Source organism: Crocuta crocuta, unplaced genomic scaffold (assembly GCF_008692635.1).
Source record: "Crocuta crocuta isolate KB4526 unplaced genomic scaffold, BGI_CrCroc_1.0 scaffold233, whole genome shotgun sequence".
Classification (NCBI taxonomy): Eukaryota; Metazoa; Chordata; class Mammalia; order Carnivora; family Hyaenidae; genus Crocuta; species Crocuta crocuta.
This window is the reverse complement of record NW_027529526.1, coordinates 4,967,191-4,987,971: the sequence shown is the minus strand read 5'-3', so window position 1 is coordinate 4,987,971 and position 20,781 is coordinate 4,967,191. Positions and strand designations below refer to the sequence as shown.

General features: G+C 46.3%; 1 protein-coding gene across 2 annotated transcripts in view; it reads left to right on the top strand.

The window, feature by feature from the left end:
- The window catches only part of INSC (INSC spindle orientation adaptor protein), a 90,209-nt gene continuing 69,428 nt past the window's right edge, over window positions 1-20,781 (top strand). The window contains exon 1 of one of the 2 annotated variants that reach the window (XM_077761055.1): window positions 1-54. In XM_077761055.1, coding sequence (XP_077617181.1) covers window positions 2-54 — 53 coding nt within the window. In that variant the 5' untranslated portion in view covers window position 1. Of the gene's footprint in view, window positions 55-7,479; window positions 7,606-20,781 lie in introns of those variants that run through there. The other variant, XM_077761056.1, reaches the window with a different exon arrangement.

The window sequence follows — 20,781 nt, the reverse complement described above, 5'->3', positions numbered from 1 at the left end:
GATGGCATTGCCTGGAGGCCGCCACCTGGACTCCATTCCTCTGCCGGGTCAGCGGTAAGTCCCGTAGGCATCTCTGATGGCCAGGCCTGCTCCATCTGGCCTCTGGCTGAGGCCCGGCTCCAGGATCTTGAGGCTGCAGGTGTCCCCACCTCTCCATGTACTGTCCTGGGGAGGGAGCTTAAGACAAAGTATTGGGGATGCCATGTTCACTCAGCAAATATTGATGTAACTGGGCCCTGAGACATGAAGGAATCAGGCATGTCCAGTTCCCCAAGGGACGGTCCCCGTAAGATGCAGGCAGACAATGAAACAAATAGTTGATTGGAGTATTCTGCTAAGATAGGGGACCCCTGAGGGGGTTCCTGATCCCACCTGGGACAGGAGGCTGGAGCCATTGGGGACCCTTGGGGTTATGGAAGTCTCTCTGTGAGCCTCTTGAAAGGGACATCTTTTCCTTAGGTCTTCTCTTTCTTCAAGGGCATCAGGAGAGAACTTAGCACATAACTGATCCTCTGGAAATATTTGTTACCCTGAGCTGGGTTGGGGGGAGGGGAAAGAGGTAGGGAGGAAGATGGAGGAATACACTGAGTAGAGGGTGAAGGCCAGATGATGAAGTGAGAAGAAGGAGAGATGGAGGCACCAGAGGTAACCTCACACATCTAGGAGCTGTGGAGACCTGGCTGGTCCTGGGGCCCAGAGCCAGAACCAAAGGGGAATCTATGGTGACCCACTGTCCCAGATGCCCAGGACTATCCTGATTTGGGCCCTGAAACTTTTGTGACTTTGAAAATACCTCAGCCCCGGGCAAACTGGTCTGTTTGGTCAGTAATGCAGGTTTGATCTACAGAGGAAGTGTGCAAATGAGTGCTCAAGGGTTTCTGCCTTGCTTTTTAAATTTTTTTCTGAGACATTTTGATGGGGTTGTTTTGAGGCAACAGAATCCAAGTAGCCCTTACAAGACTGTTAGGTCATTGTTTTGTTTTACATATTACATGTATCACTGACATCTTACCTTTATTCTGTCCTTCACCTCCACCTGAATTAGAGGGGATTTCAACTTACCATTCCTTTCTTTCTAAGTTTATTTATTTTATTTTGAGAGAGAGAACAGAGGAGGGGGGGTGGAGAGAGAGAGAGAGAGAGAGAGGGACACAGAATCCCAAGCAAGCTCTGAGCTGAGTGTAGAACCTGATGCAGGACTCGATCCCACACACCGTGAGGTCATGACCTGAGCCAAAATGAAGAGTTGAACGCATAACTGAGTGAGCCACCCAGGCACCCCACACATTGTTCATTTCCATGTTGTTTGGGTTTTGAGTATTTTTCTTACTGTACGTTGCTTTTAAAAGCAGAAAAAAAAATGAGTATTTGCTAAAAGTCTACTGGTACTAGGCTAACCCCTGTGAGGCCATCTTATGAGGTGTGACATGCAGTTCTTGCATGCTACTTATAAGGACCAGCTGTTAGAGATGCAGTTAGGACTTTTCTGTTCAGCCTAACACTGAGAATTGGGGATCCCATGGGGGCCCAAATATCTTCCCACACAGTGTGTCTTAGGCAGAGCTCAGGGATCATGAGATGCAAACCCGTTGGGATGCATGTGTTGGAGTGGCTGATGGCCTTTCATGAGGTAACCAGGTGTCGTCAGCTTTGAACTCATGACTGCTTGTTTTCAAAGCCAGGTTCTTCCCCTTACTAGCCGTGTGGCTTTGTGCAAGTTCTTGAACCCCATCAGACCCTCAGTTCCCTCACGTATGAAATGGGATGAAAATAGTACCTATTTCATAGGGTTAATGTGTGAATTGAATCAGTTGCTATGTGCAGTGTCTCACGCAGGGAAAGCTGCATAGGGGGCGCTATTGTTTATTGAGTGCCTACTGCATGTCAGAGGTGCATGTGGCTCTTCATGAAGGTGATCTCAGGGAAGTCTTCTAGAAATCCCTTCCCTGACCCCTCTTGCCAAATGATCTCACTGAGAAAATAAGAAATCAACAGACACTCCTAGCAGCTTCATATTTTAAACCAGGAGAAAGTGGAGCTGTTCTAGATGAAGTGTTCATAGTCTTGCCTGGCTGCTGTCCACACTGGGCAGTGGGTCGGTACCTATGAACCAGGTGGGCAGCAACAGCTCTGGCAGTGTGTTGGCTGGTGAGCAACCTGGGGAGCTTCCCAGGTGTGATCTGAAACGAGGCCCTGTAAGCAAAGGGCAGAGAGAGTCCAAAGAAGGAGGTGGGCTGCCCAGATTGGCAGGCAGCAGGTTACATAGGCAAGGGAACTTATTATATATGAGGCTTGTTTGGAGCAGCAGCAAGACGTGTAGATTCCATACCTGCTGCCAAATCTTAAAACTTTATATGGAGGCCTTAGGTGTAGTATATGCTCCAGAGTCTCAGCACCACATCACTATCTCAAGGTTGTTTGCCAAGGACAGCCCCTGGGAGTGGGGAGGGCAAGTGGAATGCACATTCCAAGGACAGGGGAGGGGATGAGGAGCCCTGGATGGCCGGGGTCCAGGGCACGGGTGAACCGATGGCCACGTCCTTTTGATGACCTCATCTAACACAATAGGGCTTTGGGACGATTCCTCAGAGCCTCCTGGGTCCTGGGACCATCAGACCAGAACCTGTGCTGGGGCTGGGGGAGCTGCTGTCACAGGGCAGTTTAGGATCGCGATTAGGAGTCAGGACTGCCTCCACTTATCTTAGTTCTGCTGCATATTAGTTATAACCTCAGGCTTCAGCTTTCTTCATCTATGAAATGCAGATATTTATACTGACGTCATTGGATTGTACTGAAATTTAAGATAATATGTACAGTGCATCCTGCCTGCACACAGGAACTGCTAGATCCATGGTAACCTCTTCAGATGAAGACAAGATCCCTGGAGTAGAGAATGTGGGGCAAAGGTAGATCAGACCCTGGCCCCCTTTCAGCCTCTGGGAACCACTGTCTCTCTGTCACACTTCCAATCTCCTCAGAAGTTTTAAGGATAAAAGGAAATTAAATTACATGAAAATGATGTAGAAATTAGATTACTCTTCTTTTTGGATGCAGGCTAGGGTTTCTAACTTGTTATTTATTGTACACCCATACTTTTGGAGGAAAGCCCTGGACTAGCATGACCCCAGGTCTGGCTGGCCACAAAGCTACCACCTGAGAAGGGTTTGCTTAGAATGTCTTCAGCCCCAAAGTTCTGATAGGGCAGGGTGGGCTGCACAGACAAGGTGGTATTTCCTTTAATGTGCTCATTGCCTGGTACTGCGGGAATATTAGGGGAACACAGTCCCTGGGCCCTACTAGGTTATTAACTGTGTGTGTTCTAGGGGGATGTGCACGGGCCATGTTCATGAAAAAGGCTTATGTGTCCTTACGGGATGTCAGAAGGGTTAATTTATCCAATCTGATGCTGCATTGTGGACAGATAATAGCAGCCACCTCGTCTTTCCTTTTGTTCCACGCTATAGAGGCCTCTTTAGTGGAGAATAACACCGTGGTTATTGTCCCCAGATAAATAATTAATGCTGGATAATTGACTTCTTTCTGCTGTGTTTCATTGAAGCTGAATTTCACTCTGAAGTGCCATTCAGTGTTCATTTCAATGTGCAAAATAAACAAATAGCTACAAGATGCGTGCGATCACCCAGCAGCTTGGGTGAACCGTATGGGTTAGGCCTTTGTTATTTGAGACCCTTATGAGTAAACAGCATCAGAAAAAAGTGTGGGCTCCTGGGAGAGGGTGGCATCAGCGGCATGCAATCCCATGCCGAGTCGGCGTGGGTGGTAGGAGAGGGAATGTCAGGGTTCTCAACCCCAACTTCCACTGCATCTCCTAGAAAGCTTTCATGTTTAAAAATAACAAAATAAACAAGTCAGAGAACAAAGCCCTCCTCTTGGAAACTTCAATGTGGGTCGAAGTGGCTGAAAACATACAGGCCTTGGGTTCAGACTTGGGGTCAAGTCCCAGCTCCACTTCCTACCAGCCGTGTGACCTTGGCTCCCACTGAATGAGCCCGTCAGACCGCACACACGTGTGCTGATTGTTATCTCTATTTTGCAAGTGATGGGCCGCAGGTAGGGTTCTCTGGGAAGCAGCCTTTGGGACGGAGTTGAGAGTGGTTACTTGGGAGTGCCTTTGGGACCAGCACCCAGGGAAGGGAGAAGAGAGAATCAGGACTAGGTGGAGGAAGAAGGTGAGTTGAGTGACTTCAGCTACCCTCACAGGGAGCCTTGAAATCACAGTTTTGTTCATCGGCCAGGGTGGCCAGGGCCTTACATCCCACTTGATATGTGGGCATTCGTGGCCCAGGGCATGACCTTAGGTAAGGTGGCTCTGAGACAGTCTGAGGGCCTGGCGACTGGAGGCTGCTAGCTAATGACAATCTCAGCAGCTGGAGCAAGTCCTTCCTTAAAGGGGAATCTGAGCAGCACATACATCTGCCCCATGAGGAAACTAAGGCTTGAGGAGGTTAAGTTACTTGCCCAAGGTCAGAGCTTTAAGGAACAGAGCTTGGATAGATGTTCCCAGTTGGTGCTCGAGCCTAAGTGCTGGCCAATTATCTATCCAGTCTGTTCCACAGTGTTCTTGGAGGCGTCACACAAACAAACCATTCACTCATTCATTCAGGTAGTTGTTTACTCATTGGCTTTCAACAAAAGTTTTCTACACGTATGGTACTGAGTGCAGATCAAGTTCCTTGTACGATGCTTGGGTGCTTCAGGACATGTTGGTGACCGAACTGGGGATGTTCCCTTCCCTCATGGAGCTCACTGATTCATCCCTTGACCTGGTCAGGCCTGGGTGTGTGGCAAGTATACAACTCGGGTCTTTTGTCTGGGACCTCCTCTCACTGTTGGTGAACCACTTTCTCACCTGGTTTCCGTTCAGCCCAGAGTCTGAGATGAGCCAGTATGGGTGTGGCTGCAGCTAAGGGCAGGCATTAGCCCCTGGCCTGCTGGCAAGGAGCGTCCAGCTTCTGAGCCACTGGAGGCCACCACAGGCCAGCCTGTCTCCAAGCAGATAATGGGTTACATGTGTGCACCCCTGGTCTGTGGCTTGTTTTCTGCTGCTGGCCTGTTTTCTGTGCCTGCGGTGAAATGTGCAGACTGTAATTGTCAATGGGATAATTGGATATTTTTCTGTTGTTTAAACAGAAAGGAAAGCCGATCACAGTTAGACTCGAATTCCCTCACTTCTCTCATCTCCCAAGAGAAATCCACAGAAACACAGGCGTGACCTTGAGAAGGCAGAGGGACAGTGATTCAATAGTTATTTTTAGGGTGAAAGATTGGGTTTAAATTCCCATTCAATATCGGGAACTGGGATCATAGAAGCATCGAATGTTACTCCTTCCTAGAGCTCATCTGTGTCATCCCCATAAGATGGGGAAACTGAGGCCCAGAGAAGGGAATGGAGCTGTCAAAAAACTCTTCAGGCCCCTACCCACCTATTTGTGGAGTCCTGCCTTTTCTGAGCTGTTCCTTATGCTCTTTCTAGAATCGCTGTGTCCTAGCCCCAGTGGAATTCTCATGACAGTGATCAGTGGTAGACCAGCTTCATTCATTCACTCATTCAAATGAGATTTATTTTGGACTAAGAGTTTACTTTGGGCCAGGTGCTGGGTTGTGGGGTGATGATTTAAGCAAATGTCATTACCTTTCTCAATGATAAATGTCCCAAGGGCCAAAATAATTTCTGATTCATATTTGTGCTCCTGTGATTAGCATATACACAGTAGGAGCTCAATAAGTGGTTGTTGAATGAATAAATGTTTAATAAATGTTTGATGAATGAATGGTAAATGGCTGAGGAGCCTCAGGTGACTGTGAGAAATGAATTAAATAGCTTGGATTTTGTTTCTCTCCTCAAGACACTCTGGTCTCCAGCAAACTCTTTTCATTCTTTTTGGTAGAAAGTTGCTGCTTGGAGGGGAAGAGTAAGCTAGTTTTAGCTTGATTAATTTGAATCTTCTTTCTGAGTGCAAGCCAAAGATTTAATTGTTTGATGGAGTCAGGGAGCTGGAAAGACAATTTTTTTCTTCTAAAGAAAAGTAATTCAGAAATATATTTAGTCTTTGGTTTTATGTTTACTGGAAAAAAAGTCCGCAAGTTCATCATTAAATCTTTTGCAGGAGAACCCAGTACAGTGAGGAACATAGACTAGAAACCAGAGGCTGCCCTCCTTCCCTTTTCCCCCTTCCTTCCTTCCTTCTTCCTTCCCTCCCTCCCTTCCTCCCTCATTTCCTTCCTTCCTTCCTTCCTTCCTTCCTTCCTTCCTTCCTTCCTTCCTTCCTTCCTTCTCTCCCTCCCAGTCCTGGCTCTATACTAAACTGTTGTGTGTCCTTGGACAATCTTTCTCCCTCTCTGAGCTTTAGTTTCTTCATCTGAGGATAAGGAGGTAGGCAAAAGTTTCCCTAGGGACCTTTCCAGCTCTAATCTTCTAGGAGTTTGTGAATGAGTTTTGGAGAGTCTGTTCCCTTTTCTGGACAAAAATGTCACACTTCTGGACAAAAATGTCACACTTCAGAGCCTAGGGCTGGGAAAGCAATTCCACTGACCAAAACAAGGTCTTCTCATTCCTTCCTGTGAAATGCACATAAAGGTCTAGTGTTTGCCTTGAAGCCAGGATGAATACTGCAAGGCATCCTAGCTTGGGAACCCCTTCCGGCATCTGAGGGTGTACCCCATTAGGGTTTTATGGAAGTTCTTGGTATAGCCAGGAGAAATGTTCTATAGGGGGAAGAGGGGGCCCTGCTTTGATGGGATGTAATACAGATAAATCCATGAATCCCAGAACTCCAGTATTTGAATAATTTGAACTCCTTGTTTTTGATTACACCTCCACTCCTCCGGATTACACTTAGAACTTGCCATTTTCCCAGCATGTGGCTCCATGCCTCCACTCCTTTGTGCATGCTGTCTCTTCTGTCAGAAACCCTATTATCTTCCAACTCTGCTTCCCCTCCTGGGACACTTGAAGGGGAGCTTTGTCAGATATCATAGCTTGGACTAAGCCTTCCTTCTCTCTGCTCCCACAGTTCTTTCTGCTGACCTCAAAATGCCATGTGTAGCCTGATGAACCATAATTGCTTCTTTATGGCCATTCATTTACTCATTCAGTAAATCCTTATGGTGCCTTTGATGTGCCAGGCATTGTACCGGGGGCAGGGAATGTGTCACTGTGCAAGAGAAGGTCCTGCCCTCTTGGGCATGCTCCTCTCATCAACCCCTGTAACACTAGCACCCAGCCTAGTGCCTGGCACATTGGGGTCACTAAAGTTTGGAGGTCATTACCAAGTGTTCTTGGCATAGAAAAGTGTTCTTTAGCACAGAACTCTCCACATAGCAGGTAGAATAGAGTAGGGCAGGGAAATCCAAATTCCGGATTTTGAAGAAATAAAGTTCCATTCTAACTGGAAAGAGATTAAAATGAGCCAACCAGAGTGGAGGCATAGATCTCCATAAACTATCAACCCCCCCGGGGTTTTGGGGAACAGCAGATGCCAGGCCAGTAGGATTAGCTGGGGATGAGAAACTGGTACCAGCATCTGGGGGCCATGGTGTGGGTCTGATGAGCTGGAAAAAATTGTTCACTTTGGCATCTGAAGGGTGAGTCACGGTTACCTTTCCCCAGTGTTGGGCTTCTATGAATGAAGGGGGAAATCTGAGACAAAAGCAGAGGCAGGGCAAGGAGGGATGGGAGGGGACCTCTCTGCAGCTGAAAGTCTTGAGAGGGTCACTCCCCACCCCGTGTGCATGTCTCCCTGGCTTCCCTGCTCTGGTAGTATTTCTGGTGCAATCCTGTCAGAGATGTAATGATGGGGCCACTGGGCCAGGGGTTCCGTTCTGAATGTAAACAACACACACTCAGTTCTCTCCCAGAAAGAAATGTGACAAAGGTTTGAAAAATGACCAGACATGCTATAGTCTTTAAATGATTATAAGCTTTAAAAAGGCATCGATATGTCACATAAGGGCTGTCTATCATAGCAGAGATGGTCCTGGCTGTGCATTTGAGGGTTTGAAGACATCAAAGAGCATAGCATACTTGTTAAGAGCAAGGCTCTGGTCTCAGATTGTCTAGATTCCTATTTCTACTTATCCACGGCGTAACCTTGGACAAGTCACTTAACCTCCCAAATCTCAGTTATGTGGACCTCATGGGATTATTTTGAAGGTTAAGTAAACAATCAAGATGGAAGCAGGCCTTTAGCACAGTGCCCAGAATGTAATAAACACTTGATAAATGTTAGCTTTATTATCATTATTAGCAGTGAGGTCTTAGACAAGTTATGTAATGCTTCTAAGCCTGTTTCTACATCCATAAATCGGGGATGGTAATCTCCAGCCATCGGAGTGCTATTAAGGGCTGAAGGAGAGAGTGGTTGGTACATTGAGGGTGCTCTATTGTTGATAAGCCTCCCTGCTTTCTGTGTGGGTAGTTAAATCCCTCTGACTTCAGAGATACTTTAAGGGTCCCATTGTTTTCATACTGGCAATTTCTTGATACAAGACTATGCTGTTCCCTTCCCCTGTTCCACTTCCACCCTGGATAATTCCAGCTTAAAAAAAATCATCCTACCAGTACCCTGGTATGTAGAGATGATTGTGGTTACATCTGGCTTTGTGTCTGGAATCTGCCAGACTGCAGAAAACCCAGATTTTAGGTCTTGGTCACCTTCTTCCAGATGTCCAGGAAAGCTGCCATCGGAGAGTAAGAGGATTACTCAGGGAGTAGGTATCTGTTTCTCTCAGAGACTCCGATGAGAACTGGGCGGCACCCAGGAACCCCATTCACTGTCTGGGATGCCCGCCCCGCTCCCCACACATGGGGGCAATCTTGACAGCCTCAGGCTCAGAATCCAGTTCACCATGGAGACCGAGAAAACCCAACCCCAGTCCTGGCCCCCAGCCCCTCAGGTTCCTTGGCCAGAGCCCCTAACGCGTCCTGACGGCAGCGGTTTTCCACCATGAAGGGAATGTGACTCATTGCCAGTCCATCTGCTTTGACCTTAATTTTCAATTCCCTTCCTCTGTGTGAGTAATCAGATCAGCCGTCTGCACTTGTAAAGGAAAGATTTCATGCACAGGGGAATGGCAGCTCGAGGTTCACGGCCGAGGACGGTTGACCCCTGGAGCTCTGAGGTTCAGGGACAGCAGGCTGTCCCCACTGCGCAGCGAGAGCTGCCTTGTTTAGCCAGACGTTCTGTGTTGGGGTCAAGCAGCAAATCCAGTAGGGGAGGTGGAGCCCAGGGAACCAGAGAGCTAATGACAGAGAGTCAGGCAAGCTATGCAATTATGGGATGCTCGGCTCTAACACAGGCCAAACCTTAATGAGCTGCAGTCCCTAGACTCTAAAATTGAGAAGAGGAGCTCATTATGTGGCGGCACAGTGGCCGAGGCTGGGAGTGGACCCGGCTTGTGGCGGGGCCTGGCTGGGTTCACCGGGCCTAGTCTCCTCCTTAGGAGAGCTTGGGGCCTCTTTGATGGACCTCTCTGTAGGGCCTACCCCCAACATCAGCTGTGGCCTTGTGTGCCCCACTTGTCGTCCTCCCCTAAAACCAAACAAAATGAGAACTAGCTCTTCGCTCAATGGGTTTTCTATCTCAGCCAGGGCAGCACGGGTCGCCCAGGCCTGACACCCAGGAGCCCGCGTTACCTTTCCTCCTTCACCCTCACATCCTCTCTTCTCCCTCCCAAACCACCCACTTCTTTCTCTCCTGTGTCACTGCCAAGTTCAGGCTTCCATCTTCTCGCTGTTTTATACCCACCGTCTCCTGGTAGGTCAGCCTTCTGTCTCGTAGTTAACCTTGCTCCTATCCAGTTTTCTACTGACTCTCTGCACAGTTATGTCACTGCCCTGCTCTACAGTGTTTTCAGTGGCTGCATATTGTCTTTAGGATTAAACCCCAATTCCTAATCAAATCAGGGTCTTGGATCTCCTGGCCTGTGTCTCCCTTTAGGCCCTTCCTGGCCACTCCCTCAGAGAGTCCCCCGCCCGGCCCCATGCTTGAATCCAGTGAAACTCCTTGTCCTGTCTCTATTTTTATGCCTCTAGGCTTTTCCACACTTGCGTGGAGGTCTCTTTGCCCTTGTCATCCTGGCCAGCTCCTCTTCTCTAAGAACCAGGGCAAATGTCACTTCCTTTGTGTACATATTCCCAGGCCAAGTCAGGCCCTCTGTCTCCTGCGGTCCTCGGCTGTCCTGCTCACAGCTTCTTGATGGCTTCGTGATGGCACTGCGGTGTTTAGTTGTTAAGAGCAGAGACTCTAAACTCTAGCGACTGGGTCTGGGTAATGGCTCCCCCACTTACCACCACGTGACCTCTCCTGACAGAAGTCTGCCCGTCTCTGAAAGGGGACGATAATAGTTTTCTCTCTCTGGTTCGTGGGGAGGATTAAAAAAGATAATACCTGCAGAGGGCTTACAACACTGCCTGCCTCGTTGTACATTGGTTCCCATTGAAATGACTACTAGAGTGGATTCCTGGTACTTTCTTGCCTGCTCAGGGTCCTAGCTGAGCTCCGTGAGTGCTGGAATTTTCTCCTGGTTGGCTTTGTCCTCAGCTCCTAAGACAGGCTGGTGAGCAGGTACACAGAAAATGCTGGAACATCAGGGCCCCAGGCTTGGCCCCACCACGCGCTGGGCGTAGGGCTCGGTAGGACAGGCAGCTTCTGGCCTCTGCCTCTAGGGGTGCTTTAGGAGGGCAGCCTTGCCAGTGCAGCCTGAGGTGAAGGATCTTTGGTCCTCTGAGTCTGCCCACAACTGGGAATAGAGAACGTTGGTCAGAGCCCGAGGTTGGAGCTCTTGGAGGTTGGAGCAAGGGTGTGGTGGAGGAGAGGAGTCCTAGTGGTGGGGTCTGGAGGCTGTTGAGTCTATGGATGCTTGCCCATAGCGTAGACTGGCTCTTGGAAACCCTCTAGTAGTGATTTTCTACTGTCACCGGAATTTCCAAGCACTATCAGAGGTACCAGGATAACAATTGACACATTCCATCTGTGAATTCTCCTAAACGATCCCCACTTTGGCAGATGAAAAGACTCTCCTTAGAGGAAGAGAACATAAAGGGAAAGACAAAGCTCAACCCTTTTCAGTCTACACATCAGGTCCTGTGTTATAGCCGCGAAGGCTGAGGGCAGACTAAAGCTGAGCTCTGTGTGAGAATGCATGTATAATTATTACCCGACAGTGCTAAATGTGCCCTTTGGACAGGGCATGGCCTCTGCTAGAGTCTAGAGTAGCACTTAAGCATGTGGGGTCTGGCGTGTGATGGGCTGGGTCAGAGCCAAGCTCTGCCACTTACAAGCGGGGTGATGTTGCAGGGTTCACTTTCCCTCTCCAAGAATGGGTTTCTTCAACTGTAAAAATAAGACAGTAAGAATCCCCTCCTCGGTGCATTACGAGAAATAAATAAGATAATCCACCTGAAGCCATCCACATAAGAGATGGCACGAAGCCCAGCCTCAGTAAAGCTTGGTGGTAATGATTACGGGTTTCATCTTGACCCTCACAACAAGCCAGTGAGGCAGCACAGTGGTACTGGATAATGTTACTCCCATTTCCTGCTTAGTTCAGTGTCACACACATATGCCGAGCACCCCATCCTCAGCGTATCCGGTCCACTGCTCGGGGTGACATGTAGGGAGCACATGACAGACAGAAGCCCTGCCCTTGTAGTCTGGTGGATGAATTAATTGTTAGTATTAATTCAGCACTGAAACAGTTGAGACCTGAGTCACAATGGGGGAAAGACAGGGTGCAACAGACATGTGGGACATAAGCTCAACTAAGGAGTCAGAGAAACCTACTTCAGCAGAGACATTTAGGCAGATTTTAAGGTTGTGGAGGCATCACCAAGGTGAAGAGGAGATGGGGAGTGAGGGGCCAGCGTATGCAAAGGCTGGGCTGCTGGAAGTCACAGCAGAGGGAGTGAAAGAACTAACTCATTGTGGCTGGGACAGTGGTTGGGAATGAGGGGAAAGCAGGCCAGGGAACTGTGGCTCCAAGCAGGCAAATGTCATGTGCAAGGGTACACAGCTATGAGGCCCCGGGTGACGGCGTCTCACGAGGTGTTCTTGCTGTTAGTACCGTCATAACTGGCTCCCCTGGGTACACTGGCAATGCCTATACACACGTGTGTCCTTTTAAGAGGTTGTTGAGAAATGAGTCATTCTTTAGTTAATGAAAGGCCAGGGAATGTTAATTAGCAGCCCCCCCTATCCCCTGGGGGACATCTAAAATGCCTGCATTCAACAGAGTTAGCAAGATGGGCTCTGACTCATCAGGAGTGGGCAGCTGTCAAATGAACATATTGGCTTATTGAATTGGAAATAGTTACCTGGAGCCAAATTCATGTTCCTTGGCTTTCTGAAACAGAAACAACAACGCACCCCACTGGGGTACCGGACGAACTGGGAAGTGGTGACGGCACGGGCTTTGGAGTTAGGAGGCCTGGAGGAAAGTTGAGGCTCTGCCATTGACAAGCTGTAGGAATTCATCTGAGCCTCAGTTTCCCCTCCTCTGTGAAGTGGGGTATTAAATACTATTGCTGAGAATACAAGACAGAGATTGTATGTGCAAGCACTTGATATGTACTCGGCTCACACAAGGTACTCAACAAAGTTTTCTTTATAGCACATTTGGAACTATGCTAGATTTTTTTTTTTTAGTTGATTTATTTAGAGTGGTCAGATCTCTTCCCTGCCTTCAAACCCTCCAATAGATTGATGGAAGGCCACAACCTGGAGAAATGGATGGAGCAAAGTGCCTATAGTGACATCATCCATGCCCCCTTCACAAATTACTCCTAGTTATTAGCGTCGGGGTACATCGGTGGACCCCATTTCCCCTAACCCATACTCCTGGAAGTATCTGAAATGTAGGACCAACTCTCTTACCATGTTATACTGGACAGTTTAATGAACAGAAAATGCTGTGGAGGACATATATCAAAGTGGGTAAGGATGGACAGTGAAAGTGGGGATTTCTGGAAAACAGTCTGAAAACTCTTCCCAGTGCTACAGCTTGGAACAGAGGGTACCCGCAGAACATGGCAGAGAGCACAAAAGATCGTACAGGGGAAGAGACCAGCCCCAGCATAATAGGTGGATGCAAGAGGCATTTCACAGAGTCCACTGTAGGGAGAGAAAGCCTCCTTCCTGGTTCTCACGTTGCCCAGGTGGGTCAGCTGCAAGTTGGGAATAGGACTTCTGTGAGCCTGCCGATTCCTTCAACGTGAACTTGGAGCAGTTGCAGATGGAGCGTTGCAGGGTGCCGATGCCCAGATAGCAAAAGCAGCTCAGTGTGGGATTCAGGCCGGATCAGAAGCAGGACAGTGAAGCCATTGGGAGATTTGAACAAGATCAGAGAAGCAACATTTCCCTGAGTCCCAAGTGGCTGGGGCTTCACCAGGGCCTTAGTGAGGAGGGGTTGGAAGTTAATACCCTAACCACACTGTAAATTATTTATAGTTTGTTGCATAAATAATTACACTTAAATTAACTGTTTAGTAAACAGTTTACAATTCACTGCATAGCAGAGGGTAGGTTAAATGAATTTATGTGTTGTTTTTACAAAGCCCTTAGTGAGAGAGCCTTCCGGGTTGGGTTGGAGAGAGGCATAGGGGCTTGGTGGACCCAGCTGACATGTGGTGACAAGATTCCTTCAGTGTTCAGGAAGGAGTGAAAGAAGCCTGGGTGCTCCCGGTAGCTTCCAAGGCTCACATCTTCCTAATCTACTCTTGCTCTAACCACATTCATCTCCCTGCTGTTTCTCAGACAAACCAGGCATGCTCCCAAGGAGGGAATTTGCACTGCCTGAGCCCTTTGCCTGGATTGCTCAGTACCCATACTTCAGTGAGCCTGGTTCTCTCACCACCTTGAGGCTTTTGCTCACATCTTACTTTCTCAGTGAGCCTGACCACTTGTTTAAAATGGCACTAACTTCCCTGACTCCCACACGAACAATCTTATCCATACTTACTCTTTAAAAAAATTTTTTTAAAAATGTTTATTATTTTTGAGAGAGAGAGAGAGTGACAGAGAGACAGAGCGCGACGGGGGGAGGGACAAAGAGAGAAAGAGACATCAGCACAGAGCCTGATGTGGGGCTTGAACCCACAAACCATGAGATCATGCCCTGAGCTGAAGTCAGACACTCAACCGACTGAGCCACTCAGGCACCCTTCATCCGTACTTACTCTAACTCTGATAGAAATTATCTGCTTTTAACATACCATATACGTTCTCACTTGTATTTATTATTATTGTATTTGTTCCCCCCTGCTCTAGGGGGAGAGGCAGATATATCTGTTTGTGTTGCTCACGTGTGTGTCCCAAGCAGCTAGAACAGTTCCTGCACACAGTGGAGACTAAGGAAATATCTATTGAGTGAACACTCATGGTGGGATTTGTGTGAGTGTCTGGGCCACATATCCTGCACAGATGCTGGGAGTGCCTGGATGTTTCTGGAATGAAGGGCTACAGAAGGACAGTCTGGAGAAAGGGACTGGACACCAAAGAAGAAATGGGCTCACTAAACTCAACATGCCTCAAATGCAACTGTCTTCTGGACTTGTTTGGCCTCTCCATTTTGTGGCCGAAGTGAAGACTCTGGGGCTCTACTTTGTCCATGCTCATTCATCATCTGTGTGAATCAGGATCTAGCCTTCAAGTTCAAGGGCGATTGGGAACGATTGTCCTCCAGCATCACTGTTAGCATTGCTTCCTTCTCACCTCATACTCGAAAGTAATTTTGCGGAATGTAAAGGCTCACATTTTTTTTTCCTGCATTTTTAAAATATGTCCCTCTACTTAATTTCTAGTATAAAGCATCACTTTCACACCCAAAATTCTGATGATAACATAACCTCCTGTCCCTTACAAGTAACATGCACTTATTTTGAGATGCACAAAGCATTTCCTTTCTTTCTTCTTAAAAGTCCAGTAATCTTAGTAGAATATGTGTCATATGTTTCTTTCCATGTATGGAGTATGCCCTTTCAATATGTAGTTCAAACAATATTTTTTCCGCAGGAATGTTTTCCTAGTTTATAGCTTCTCACATGTATTTTGATGCTGTGTTTTGGGTTCCTTCCAAAGGAACTCTTATTATATGTGTATTGGATCTTATCTGCCTTTCTTTAATATTTGCCACATTCTCACAAATCCTTTTAATTTCTGTCTTTTCTTTTAATTTAAAACATTCTTTCCTTTTGTGCGTTTGATTTTCATAAGGCATTATCTCATGTTTTCATCTTGTATCGTCTTTGTTTCTAAAATGGCATTTTCTTTTTATTTCTAATTATTTTCTTAGTTAAGATAGCTGAGGTTTCATGCTTCTCTTTCACATCTTATATCATTTTTTAAAATGTTAAGCTCATTTTCAAATCGTATACACATTTTAGTTTCCTTCTGTTTTGTGAGTACATTTTCCTGGCATTTTCTAATTGTAGGGATAATTTTGTTATTTCGTCTCTTTCTAAAATGACCATGCATGGGATGAGACCTGAATAATTTTTGTGTTGCTCATTTTTATGTGAAATGAGTTTGCATGAACTTTTTGAGGGAGGCGGGGTTCAGGAAAACTGTTCTAAATTCATAGAGCTCCATTTTCTTCTGTTTCTGTGTAAGGTTCAAAGTAGGGTGCTCTGCTTTCCCAGAGTTCCTAGCTCTGCTTTCATCTCCTACACGGATCTGAGTGAACATCTCTTGCCTTTGTCTCTGAGGCCCCTGTCCTGCTCAATTTTGATTTTGCCTCCAGAAGTTTCTTCTTAATATGGCACGTTGTTGTAGAAGAGATTCCTGTTGGGTTAGTTTTGAGAGTTCCTAGTAGGTGCCTTTTACTCACTTGCTATTGGAGAGGGAGATCCCTTTCCGGTTTCAGCCACTCTTCTGTCATGCTGTGCTTTCCAATAAATATCCTGGCGACTCTTGGCCCTCATATGCATCAAACACTATCTTCCTGGGTCCTCCTTGCTCCTCTTGTACGGATGATCCTGAGCAGGTCTTGCAGCTGTTAGTGTTTGGTCCCCGCCTGCTTGTCTTTTGAGCTTTGTGGGGATATTTTATCATCTAGTTTTGATCCAGAGGGTTTTGGTTTTGTTATCTTTGTTGCTCTGTCAACTTTTCATGTGGAGATTTAGATTTAAAAACTGCTGTCATGGGGTGCCTGGGTGCCTCAGTTGGTTAAGTGTCTGACTTTGGCTCAGGTCATGATCTCATGGTGCGTAGGTTCGAGCCCCAAGCCTGCTTCAGATTTTGTATCTTCCTCTCTCTCTGCCGCTCCCCCACTCATGCTGTGTCTCTCAAAAATAAATAAACGTTAAAAAAACTTAAAAACTGCTGTCACTACTGCCATCTTCCCAGAATTTTCCTTATTTCTCTACTTTTAACTAATTAAGTTCTGATGATACAGCTGCTTTAATTGAAACTGCTCTAATAAGAACTATCACATATGATACCTCCTGTCAGACATTATTCTTAGCAAATATACATACATATATTTGCATATATATATCCATTTCACTTAATAATCACAGAAAGCCTCAGGGCAAGGTGCTATTATCATCTCCTTTCCACCACTGAGGAAACTGAAGCACAGAGAGGTTATGTAACTTGCCCAAAGCTATGCAGGTAGCTAGTGACCCGCTCTGGGATGCTCTGGGATTTAATCCAGGCAATCCAGCTCCAGAGTTCGCACTCTCATGGGAACAGTGCTACCAAACAGAAGCTACATGATGCTTAGAAGACCCAGTGGCATGCCTGGTGCTGATGGTGGCACGATGGTATCCAGAAGATGCAGCAATAAGAGACTAAATGGTGGCTGTGAGCAGCCTGAGATGTCTAGTGGAGTCAGACAGCATGATGGTGTCCAGAAGGAAAGGTAGCCATGCTGGGTGGGCCTGGCAAGACCTGACAGCTAGGGTAATACTCAGTGTAAGGGTGAAAAGATGATAGATATTGGGGAGAATCTATAGTTGACTTTTGAACAATGCAGGGGTGTGGGGCACCGACACCCTCCCCCCACCGCCACAGTTGAAAATCTGCATGTAACTTTGGACCCCTCCAAAACTTAACTGTTAATAGCTTAATTGACTGGAAGCCTTACTGATAACATAAAGTTGATCAACACATAATTTGTAGGTTATATTTATCATATACTATATTCTTACAATAAAGTAAAGAAAATGTTATTAAGAAAATTATAAGGAAGAGCTAATACATTACAGTACTGTATTATTAAAAGAAAAATCCACACTTAAGTGGACCCGTGTAGTCCAAATCTGGGTTGTTCAAGGGCCACCTGTGTAGGAGATGAACAGTGGGGATGCCTGGAAATGCTTGAGATGGTGTTGGGATGAGAATGTGCTTGGGTTATATTTATTTGTGTCTGTCTCTCCTCTTAGATGGTGTGAGTGTCCTAAGGGCAGGGATCGCCTGCACAAAGCCTGGCACATGGTCAACATCGATAGCGTTTCAATGAATCAGGTGGAGCAGTTACTACTTAGTGTTTTAAGCCTTATTGAATTGGGGTGAGGCTATTTTGTTTGTTACTGGTGTCATATGGGGACAGGCACTTCCTGTAGGAGCGAGGAGCTCCCTTCAGCCACTCCCCCAGGGCTTGAGTGTAGATAGTCACACCTTACCATTTGCCTAGAAGTTCTGAGACTTGGGACAGTGGTCATTAAGGGCCCATGCTTTATGCAACCAGAGCACTGCTCAGTAGAATATTGGAATGTTAGTAAAATGGCTTGTACGGAAGGTTTCTCTGATTTTATTGACACCTGCTTCAAGTATTTCGTTTTCTCTTATTTCTTTTTGTCTTTTCAAGTTTATTTCTTTATTTTGAGAGAGAGAGAGAGAGAGAGCAAGTGAGCAGGGGGAGGACAGAGAGAGAGGGAAAGAGAATCCCCAAAAGGCTCCATCCTTGAGAGTACGTGGCTTGATCTCACAGACCATGAGATCATGACCTGAGCAAAAATCAAAAGTCAGACACTTAACCAACAGAACCACCCAGGCGCCCCTCAAGTATTTCTATTTAAAACAAAAACTTTTGTTTTTGGGTGGCTTAGTCTGTTAAGCAACCAACTTTTGCTTTCAGCTCAGGTCATGATCTCATGGTTCGTGAGTTTGAGACTCGCATCGGGCACTGCACTGATGGCACAGAGCCTGCCTGGGATGTTGTCTCCTTCTCTCTGTCCCTCCCCTGCTTGTGCTCGTGCACTCTCTCTATCTCAAAATAAAGAAATAAACTTAAAAAAATTAAAAGAAAAATTTTTATCATGGTGTCTTTTGTGGAACGTACTTCCCCAACTCTTAAACTGTACCTCATTGCGGGGAACTCACCTATGCTTTGTCTGACATCCCAGACAAAGATAGAACCCATATCTCCTGAAATGTAGTCCAGAACAGAGGACTGGGTGANCGAACCGCGAGATCATGACCTAAGCGAAAGTCGGACGCTTAACCAACTAAACCACCCAGGCGCCCCTCATGCTCCTCTTATAACACCCCAGTAAGTTCAGGAAATGTTTCCAGCTGGTGTGGCAAGGCTTACACTCCATGTTTCCTAGGCAGTTTCTGGTTTACTTGATCAGTTAAATATTTATTGATCCATACTATGTGTCAGGCCTTGTGCTGAGTGCTGGTGATGCTGAGCTAAGTCAATGCCTGCCTTCGAGGACATCTCAAAGTTGGTGGGAGAGAGAGACCGGGGGAGGAACTATAGAGTGTAGCCAGTAGGTAGATACTCTTTAGATTCAGGTTGCCTGCAGGGAGCTCCGGCTCTCTTAAGTCATGTAAGTCTTCTGTGCCTCTGTGTTTTCATCTGTAAAGTGGAGACAAGGAAAAAGTACACTTAAGTTATTGTGAGAATAAAACAATGCATGATAATTGCACAACCCTTGGAGGTACTCTAAGGATCCAATAAATACTAATTATTATTACTGGTGGTTTTTATTTACTTTCCCTTTTCCTCTGCCTTCTGAACTGTTTTTCATACAATTCTATATATTTTTTAAAATTAAAAAAATTTTTTTTTTCCAAACACAATTCTATTACAACCCCAACGATTCAGTTATAATTTGGATAGCTTGGGTACAAAGCATACTGGGTAAAGTCAGGCTGGGTGGGAGGCATATACTTGCCTTGAGCAGCCAGCCCACTTTCCCCTCGACCTGCTAGGGGGTTAAAACCCTTTTGATGTCCTCCCATCCCTATTGGAGTTGGCCCTGGACCTAAGGGGCCTGCTTGATGGAGCCCGAGGCCCAGTCACTGGACGAGGTTAAGAGGAGGCAGGGATCCATGTGTTTACTAATCTTCTCAGTTTATTCTTCCCAGTATGTTTGTTTGCTCCTTGGGGGAGAAAGAGGAGGTATCTGTTTAAACAATCTCTAGAAATAGAAGTTATTTTAAGCTCATTCTTAAAGAAAAGCAGATTCTGCTTTCCCCAAAGGCACCCCTGTCTGTCCTCATCTCTGTGGCTGTCACCCTGGAAGGCGGACCCCATGATGGGACAGGCAGGAGTAGGTTTGGCCTGAAAGCAGCAATTGCATCTCTGGGGCCCAGGGTCCTGGTCCACCCTCTACCCCGGAGCTTTAGGCAGAGTTAGTGGCTGACAGCTCCCTTTTATCTTCCTGTTGCTCATAAGTAGTCCCAGAAGTCCTTGCTTGGGAAAATTGTCCTTCCTGTCTCCCAGTGTGAAGGCTGTCTCATCTTGCTCTCTGCTGCTCTATGTCGACTTCTTCTTCCTTTATTTTTGGTGTGTGTTTGTTTTTGTTTTTGTTTTTGTTTTCATGCATATCCAGAGTGGGAAGCAGTAAAGCAAAGAGGTTAAGTTTAACACAGACTCTGGAGTGATAGAGATAAGGTTTCTGTCTCAATGTTACATACTTTCCACCTGGGTGATTTTACTTCTTTGCATCTCAGTTTCCTCATCTGGAAATGGGGAAAATAATACTTGCTCAGACACTTGTCTTGAGGAGTAAATTAAAAAATCCATGTAAAGCACTTAGCACAGTGTTCAGCATGTGGAATGTACTCAATATATTCTAGCCACTATTACAGTAATTACTGTAGTTGCTCAAGTGTTACGTGGGGGGAAGGGCAGCAAAGAGAACTAACATTTTTGAACATTTCTTTATGTGAGATCCTAAGTCCTTCACGCTCACCGTTTAATTTAATTCCTTCATCTACCTTGTGTGGAAGATTTTATTATTATACTTTTACAGATAAAGAAATTGAGGGTCAGAGACGTTCAGAAATATACTGAAAAGATTAACGTACGTTGTTAAAAATTTTTTAAAAAAATGTCAGGATACCGGTTTTCCTGCTTGGGGGTGACCAGCAGGGGGCGCAAGGGAGACTACAGAGATGTTGGTAATTTTTCTCATCTGCTTCCTGGACACGTGAGTGTGTTGACCTTATGAAAATTCATCAGACTGCATCCTGATATTATAACTTGTTCACCTTTATGTAATGTTATTTCAATAAAAATTTCAGAAAAAGGAAAAAAAAGCAGCAGCAGCTTGCCTTCAGCCCACAGATTATGAGCGACAGGGCCAGCTCTTTATGCCCTCCACATGTTAATGTGCAAGCCTTGTTGGTCTGTGGAAGCTTTTCTTGCTCAAGGCTCTTACATAGTAGTCTGTTCCGTCCTGAGGAAGCTCTGGTTCAAAGCCTATTCAGGCAGCTAAGGAGGGAGCCGGATCACCAGGGGACATCTGAGGACCTGACTCCGCCAGAGCGAGTGTCCCTGAGGTAGCTAAGCACAGAGGATGTGGGTCCT